At 41.8% G+C, this 8,541-nt stretch overlaps 1 protein-coding gene across 1 annotated transcript in view; it reads left to right on the top strand.

Annotated features, from left to right (window-relative positions):
- The first annotated feature begins 5,054 nt into the window (after window positions 1-5,054).
- Window positions 5,055-8,541, top strand: part of RMC1 (regulator of MON1-CCZ1) — a 39,177-nt gene continuing 35,690 nt past the window's right edge. The window contains exon 1 of the mRNA XM_044666567.1: window positions 5,055-5,270. Within this exon, the coding sequence (XP_044522502.1) occupies window positions 5,166-5,270 (105 nt within the window). The 5' untranslated portion in view covers window positions 5,055-5,165. The remainder of the gene's footprint in view (window positions 5,271-8,541) is intronic.

The raw sequence follows: 8,541 nt of genomic DNA, 5'->3' as shown, positions 1-8,541 counted from the left end.
CAGGTACCAAAGAATGGCAAACATTCTGTCACAGAAACAAGAATACCAAAGCATGGAATATGCCAAGGCTGATGATAAATGCTAAGGACTCTGGAAAAGGCATTTTTTATCTATGTTGGGCAAGAGGTCTCCCATCAATATAATGAAGGCAAAGAAAGTTAGGTTCTGTTCTCTGGTATACTCAAGGAATGAACCAAAGAAATATTTAAGGCAATACCTTGCCGCCTTCAATGAGTTGAGTCACTGGGTCCAAGGAAAGCTATGTCAGAGGGTTCTTGGAGAACTGGCAGATGTGATTCCTAAACCCCAGGTGTCATCAGTTGAGAGAGATCACAACTCGTGGAGTCATTCAGCTGACATTTGCCTAGCACTCACAGGGAGGTTGGCAAATGCCTACAAGCTACTATGATCATGATAATAGCTAAATTTATACAGCATTATTCCAAAGCACTTTCAAAACTAGAATTATGTTAAAGAGGTGGATGGATTGTGAGTGTATAGAAGCAGAGATCACTAAGCCAGCAAGTCTTTGACTGGAACAGGTAATGCCAGCTTAGTCAATCAACATGCATTTCTTTTAACTCCTCATACATTTTTTTTTTAACCCTTGTACTTTGGTGTATTGTCTCATAGGTGGAAGATTGGTAAGGGTGGGCAATGGGGGTCAAGTGACTTGCCCAGGGTCACACAGCTGGGAAGTGGCTGAGGCCGGGTTTGAACCTAGGACCTCCTGTCTCTAGGCCTGACTCTCACTCCACTGAGCTACCCAGCTGCCCCACTCCTCATACATTTTTAAAAAAATTTTCATTTCCAAATTTTCTCTTCATTTCCCCTTTCTCACCTATTGAGAAGTCAAGAAAAACAAAATCCATAACAAATATGTATAGTCATGCAAAATAGTCCTAAAGTGGTGGTGTCCAAAAAAAACTCCAAAACAAGCTTTGATCTGTACACAGAATCCACCCATCACTTCTCTATCTGGTAAGGAGGACAGCATGTTTTATAAGTCCTTTGAAATTAGTCATTGTGTTGATCAGAGTTCTACAAGAAGCACATGCTTTTTGGGCAAGGCACTAGATTGTGCTTACCTAATGGAGCAGACAAACGGAAAGACTTCACAACAGATACAAAAGGGAAATGGGAGCAAATCTCCAAGGCAGAATCTGCTTTGGTGTGGGAGGAGAGGACAAGGATCCAGGAAATTACTTGCTGGGAAAGCAAATGCAGGTGTAGGGGGCAGTGAAAATGCACGGATCCCGGGAGAATCTAGTGCCAAGTGGAAGGTATAGCAAGTAGGCCAGTGATTCTGGATCAGTGTGTTCAGTCATGTCCTGCTCTTCATGACCATGTGGAGTACATTATCCGTGTGATTTTCTTAGCAAAGATACTGGACTGGTCTGGCCATTCCTTCTCTAGTGGATTAAGACAGGTTATGTGACCAACTTGTCCTGAGTCATGTGTCTGGACTGGATCTGAACTAAGGTCTTGGCTCCAGGCCCACATTTCTATCCACTGAGCCACCTAGATGCTTCCTTGGCAAACAGGTTAAGTGACTTGCCCAAGATGGCACTGCAAAGGGAAATAAACTATAAGAAGACTGGAAAGAGAGGGGCCAGATTATAAAGGACTTAAAAGCCAAACCTAAGATTTGATACTTGATCCTGGAGTTAATAGTGAGTCATTGGTGTTTATTGAGTAAAGGGATGATATAGTCAGGCATTTTAGAAAGATCACTTCCCTAGCTGTGTGATCCTAGGCAGGACAATTGGTCCCCATTGCCTAGCCCTTACCACTCTTCTGCCTTGGAACCAATACACAATATTGACTTTTAGACAGAAGGTAAAGGTTAAAAAAAAAAGTTAGTCTGAGTACATAGTGAGTGAAGAATAACCAATGAGTAGAGCATGAACTCCACTGATATATTCGACTTAGCCAAGCATTTATTAAATAATAGTTACTATCTGTGAGGCAGGTACTACAAACACTGAAAGATAGCTCTTGCCCTCAAGGAGCTTCCATTCTTATGAGAAGAGGGATGAAAGAGAAGAGGATTAAAGAAAAGGTTGTCCTGGGCTTACTCCTTAACATGGAAGTTCTGGGAGGAGCCAGCCAAGGAGAGGGTGAGACCAGAGGGGTAGCAGGTTCTTCTAATAGATGAAATCCAGCCATGGAGTGAGTTTTTAGGATGAGGAGGCTTCTGGAGCATTGTAGAGAAATTCTGGGAGAGTCAGGAGAAGAGTGAAGACATGACTGGCCAGGGTCTAGGGAACTTGAGAAAAGCCCATAGTCCATCGAGTACATTCTCTGGAACAAACTTAAAAGAGGTATGGAGAAGAGATACAGAGGATGGACAGTCTATGGATGAGATGTGATCATCATTAATGGAGAGAAAACCCACATTAATGAGATTGCAGAGCTACTGAAATATGTGCTGAAAAAATAGTTAAATGGAAAGATTGCTCCATCGTGCTCTTCAGAAAAGCAAATAAGGAAATTGGGAGAATTGGTTTTATATTGTGTCCAATTGCAACAATGAAACTTTATTTCATAGGATATTTAGTTACCTTGGATTGCAGAAAGCTTGCAATAAGTATTTGCCAAAAGATCAACCTAAAAATAATAGCAGCTTTATGCCAACATTTGTTGTAGAAAATAGAGGAATTATATAATGAGTTTTAAGAGATTTCTCCAAATTCGATCAACATTAATACTCCAACACTTTAATGAAAATGTAGGCACAGAGGAGGATGACAAAATATGTTGGGAAACTTTGTTCAGGATCAAGAAACAAAAGGGATGAAATACTTCAAGACTATAAGGAAGCCTCATCTTGTATATGACTTAAACTATACGGGGTCAGGGCATGAGAAACACCAGATAACAACAGAAAATGTTTTATTTTAGAAGAAGCAGGAGTAATTGACTTGTTACTGATGTAGCAATTATTTTGGAAACAACCATTTTTGTAAATTCAGACCACTGGACTATTGGAATAAAAACTAATACAAATCGTAAATGGAAAGCTAATGGCATTCAATTCAAGAAATCTAAATCTGGCCTAGTTAAAAAAGTTGTTAATACTGAAAAAATGAGAACTGGATTAAGAACAATGACTATCACTATCTTTTATTTTGAAATATTTTCCTCCAATTACATATAAAAATATTTAATATAAAATTTTTTTTGAGTTCCAAATTCTTTCTCTCTTTCCTACCCTCCTTCCCTTACTCCCATCCCTTCCTCCTTCCCAGAGATAGTAAGTAATCTGATATAGATAACTATTACCATTTTCTAAGGAAATTTTTCCAATTCCATCAATTTCCAGTGAATGCAAAGAACCTAGAAACCATGTCACCCTGCAAGTACCTAATCTCTCTGCCAAGCAGTTTGTTGTGGCCATCAAAGGCAACACCAATTTAGAATTTAAGTTGATTTATAAAATATTTTTAATTAAACTAAAATGTTTTCAATCACAAAAATCACTTTTCCCTCACTGCCACTGGAGAAAAACCAACCAACCAAACAAAACCCTTGTAGCATATATGGAAAGCCAAGCAAAACAAATTTCTGCATTGACCAGTGCACCGTGGTTCATTAGTTCTCTGTCAGGAGGTGGGTCTAACTTGCTCTGACAGTCTTCTGGAATAGTTGTCCTTCCTTCCTTCCTTCCTTCCTTCCTTCCTTCCTTCCTTCCTTCCTTCCTTCCTTCCTTCCTTCCTTCCCCCAAAGAAGTGAGCAACAGGGGCTACACAATATGTGTGTTGTTTGTATACATATATATGTATATATGGGGGAGGGGGGGAAGAGAACACAAAGAAAGGGGATAGGGGGGAAGAGAGAGAGAAGGAGAGAGAAAGAGTATACATCCAGCCATGAATCCAACTGAAGCTGTTATGTATTATGAGTACTTAGGATAGCTGACAGTCAACCAGCCAATGTTTCTACTCAGAGGCTGCTGCCCCTTCCAGTGACTTGTTAGGACTGTGAAAAACTTGGCCTCAACCTAAGGTTGTCTTGTGCCTCTGGAAGAGAATTAGGACAGCCACAGGGCAAATGTCCAAAAAATGTCCATGCATTCTCCAGGTAACTCTATGTTAGATGAAAATTAGAGCTCAGTTTTTCTAGCTATTTGTAGGTTGTTCCCACCCCCACCCCCCATTAACCTGTGAGCTCCTGGGGGAACTATCTTTTGTCTTTCTTTGTGTTCCCTATCACTTAGCATATTGCCTGGCACAGAGTCAATGCTTGAGAAATGCTTGCTGTCATTATTGTTGTTAATATAGCGACCCATATTAATTGTTATAGAATTATATTTTTTATTATTGTTAGTTTTCGTTGCTGTACTGTTTTGTTCCTATTATTGCTGGTCTTCATTTATGGATAAGTTATTAATTGTTCATTCTTGCTATATTGTCATTCATTGTTCTATTATTGTCATTATTAGCTGTTATATAATTATTGTTACATTTTTTCTGAGTAAATTTGAGCATAAATGGCCACTGTTTCTGAGACAGTGCTCCCTCACTCTATACCCTTCCCCCTCTTTCCTTATCTCCCCCCCCCATTAAAACCACATGAACTCTGCCGGCATCTTATCAAGTCTCCTGTCTGTTCATTAGAGTGATTCTGAGGGTATGAGAGCCCCCTACCCCCAATTCCACTCCACACAGTGACTATTAACTGTTGTATTATTATTGTCGTTTTTGGTTGTTGCCTTATTGTTATTATTGTTGTAATTAATTGTATTACTATTGTTATTGTTGAATCTGTTAACCTTCCGTCGAACCGTGGGATTCCCGCCCAGCACGCACTAAAGTGGCCCAAGCTGAGGTTGGGGCAGAATCTCTCAGCGGGAGTCCCAGATGTATGACGTCACGCACGCTACGCAACCTGGGCGTTTGGTGGGCCCCTCACCCGCCTCTACTGCCAGAGGACTGGAGCCCTCGCCCTTTTAAGAGAGGAGGTTGTCAGGATCACGTGGCGTGAAGGGGTGGGGCCAAGGCACCAGGAAGCGGCCTCCTGCTCCCGGAGCCGCCGCTGGGGCTGCCGTCCCTGCCGCCTCTTCAGCTGCCCCTCGAGCAACGCCCCGTGTGCGCTCTGCTGCTGCGCTCGAGGACCGCCTCAGGCCCCTCCAGGGGCCCAGAGCGGAGTTGCCGCCCGCCGAGATGAGCGAGGAGGAGAACTATTACCTGGAGCTGTGTGAGCGGCCGGTGCACTTCGAGAAGGCGAATCCCGTCAACTGCGTCTTTTTCGATGAGGCCAACAAGCAGGTCCGGGCGGGGCGGGGCGGGGCGGGGGAGAGGAGGGCGGGGGAGGGGCAGGGTAAGAACTGAAGTGGAGCCACTGGAGGTAAGTGCCCTGCGGGACATCTGGGCGCTAGGGAGGGGGAGGCCACGGTGGAGGCTGGCAGACAGATTGGGGTGGGGGTGGGGGTAGCTCCGGGCAGCGGGTGATTACAACTTATTTGAGCCGGAACTTAGATTATCTAGTGCTTTCCTTGCGTGTTTTCCTCCCAGACCTCTCGAGGACAGGGGAGGGACTTAAGACAGGAAAACTGAGGCTCAGAGAAGATAGGCCACTTAGTGGCTGGTGCCCCCACAGGGCCGGAATTAAGGGATCTCCGAATCAATCACCTCCATCGCTGACCTGGACCTGGACCAGGACGTGGACCAGAGTCCTCATAGAATAGCATCGTAAACTCCCAGAAGCATCTGCTTGAAGACCTCAAGGGACCGGGAACTCACTACCTTGCACAGGCTGACTTTGGGATAACTCTGAAGTTTTTTCTCCCAGGAACTTTCCACCTGTTTCTCTTTATGGGTAGGGCCAAGCAGATCGAATCTAATCTGTCCTCCTAGGGATAGCTCTTCAAAGACCTGAAACCAGTTGTAGGATCCTAGATTTAGAGCAAAAGGGCCATTAGAAATTGTCATATCCCAGGATCCTGTCATTTTATATATAGGGAAATAGAGGCTATTGGAGATTAAGTGATTTTGCCCAGTGTCATATAACTAGCAAGTGTCAAAGGCAGGATATGAACTCACTTCTTACCTCACTTCTATGCTGCTACCTGTCTGCTTTCCACAATAAAAGGAATCTGGTGTCTTCCCCAGGGTCATTATTGCCCATTCTTACATCTGATTCTTATAGGACTTAAGCTCAAGACTGTTTACCACACATTTCCTTTCTCCTGGACTCCCTTTGGCTTATCCAAAAGTGTGCCAACTGAACATGGTATTCCAGATATAGTCTGTCTAGTGTGAATAAATGGGACTATTATCATTTCCCTAGTCCTTTAGACTATACTTTGGTGATGGAGTTGTAAATTGTCTTAGTTGTCTTGGCTGTCATTTTGAACTTGGTCTTTTTTGAAATTAAAAGTCCACAGCCCTCTTATTTTTTTTATGTATTTCATCATATTTCTCCCATCATGTACTTGTAAAGTTGATTATTTGAACTCAAATAAGAACTTATATTTATCTTTTTTAGGTTTTCTTCTTACTATATTTGGCTCAGTGTTCTAGCTTCTTCTTTTGAATCTTGACTGTCTTACCCTGTGTGAAACCCTACCCTCTTGTTCTCTGTGGTGTCTGCAAAACTGATAAATATACCATCTGGTGCAGGAGGAAGCACAGATCCTTAGGGCACTCCATTGAAGACTTCCTTTCAGGCTCACATCCAGCCATTAACTTATAGGTATCCCTTCCATATCTTGACTTCCCCATCTCCATTTAAATACAACACGGGTCAGTATAAGAAATTAAATGGGAATTTTTGGAGAGTTTTGCAGAAGCTGTGGACAACATAGGAAGGCCAGTGGAAAACACAGAAAAATTTAGAAACTATATAGCCTATGACTAAATAATTAACCAAAGTTTTACAGTAAGGTACTGTAAATACTTCTTACAGGAAAAAATTCAGCCTTCTTCTCTAGTATGAAAGGAGGGCAAAAAATTTTTATGTAGATTTTCCAGATCTTGGAGGCACCAAGCTTTTATCTCCTGCAATGTGGAAAGGATACCTGTACTTCTCTTTTAAGTTTGGCCATTCAGCAGTTCTGAATCCACCTAAATATACTATCTTTTCTCCCACATTGCTCCATCTCTGCAAGAATAACATATGAGATTCAAATGATTTGCTCACATTTAGGTAAATGCTTTAGCATTCTCTTTATTTATCAGCTTAATAACCCTGTAAAAGAAGGAAATGAATTTAAAGATCAACAGTGGTTTAATGATTCTATTTGCTAGTTCTCTTGATGCCCTAGTAAAATGATGGGCAACCTATTCCCTGTGGGCCAGATCCAGGCCCTAGTTTGCCCATCACTGACCTAGTACATAGTTGATCTAGGCCTGATGGCTTGAAGTCATTGAGGTTATCTGGGTACTCTTTTACTACTTAAGTTGGGCCACTTTTGTGTGTATCTTGTGTTAGGTACTGTCCTAGGCTTAAGATTTCGTTCCCTCTAGAAATTTACATTCTTTGGGGGAATTCAGTATATATTTAGAAAGTTAAATATTTCCATGGGACTTGATTTTATTTGTGCATTCAGAATTTATTCTTGATAGCCTCCCATCTCTCATGAGTCAACATCCCCTATTGAGTTATAATCAGTGAGATCCTACCAATTTTTTCTGAACCTCTTGAAATCTGCATTCCTGAAATCCAGGATGTATATTAGACTATGCGTACTTTTATTTCCTCTCTTACATATTCTTAAAATGGAGTAGTTTACTTCCTCCCAAAGTTCCCATCATTTCCACCCTAGCAATGAAATCCAGGCCTCTTGTTTCCACTATATTCAGCACTCCCAGATTCTCAGAGTAGTTATGTAGGTTGTGACTATGGAGATCACAGGCTTTACTGATCTGAATTTGGGAGTAAGTAGAGGAGCCTGGAAAGTTGTGGAGATGGGGACCTGAAATGATGGGGAAGATCAGAGATCTGGTCTGGGCAGGAATGGGAATAAATAGAAAAATAAAAGATGAAGATCAGAACTCATCAGAAGAGATATGTGGGAGAAGGTATGTAGAAGAAGCTTGGAACAGCACTGGATGACCCATAGTAGTTGGGTGCTAGGATCTTAGACAAATACTCTGAGAAGAATCTTGGCCTTTCTATTCTACCTGCTCTTATCTTAATAGGCTGGCTTGGTACACCCCCCTCCAAAAAAAAAAAAAATCTGACCATCCCTCCCATGTGCCTGAAGGAGTCCAAGAGAAAGCAAAACTCAAGGAAGAAGTCTGGGTTTAAACTTTTTCTTTTTACAGTTTTCTGTATGCTGACTCTGAATGGTTCCATACTTTCTAGTGTCTGATGTCCATTTGTTTCTTCTATGTAAACGACTGGGGCAGGGGAAGTTATTTTCTTTGCTAAGGGATCTAATTTCATCACTGTCTAAACTGAACCAGTACCACAGACATAACTCACTTTTCCTTTTTTTTTGAAGGTGCTGCTTTCATTAGAGAGGGGATTCATCAGGCATTTTTAGTCATGCTTTATTAGTAATGATGATTGTCACTAGTTAAGTCCTACTTTGGT

The sequence above is a fragment of the Gracilinanus agilis genome, chromosome 1 (assembly GCF_016433145.1).
Source record: "Gracilinanus agilis isolate LMUSP501 chromosome 1, AgileGrace, whole genome shotgun sequence".
Classification (NCBI taxonomy): domain Eukaryota; kingdom Metazoa; phylum Chordata; class Mammalia; order Didelphimorphia; family Didelphidae; genus Gracilinanus; species Gracilinanus agilis.
This window is presented reverse-complemented; position numbering and strand designations above follow the sequence as displayed.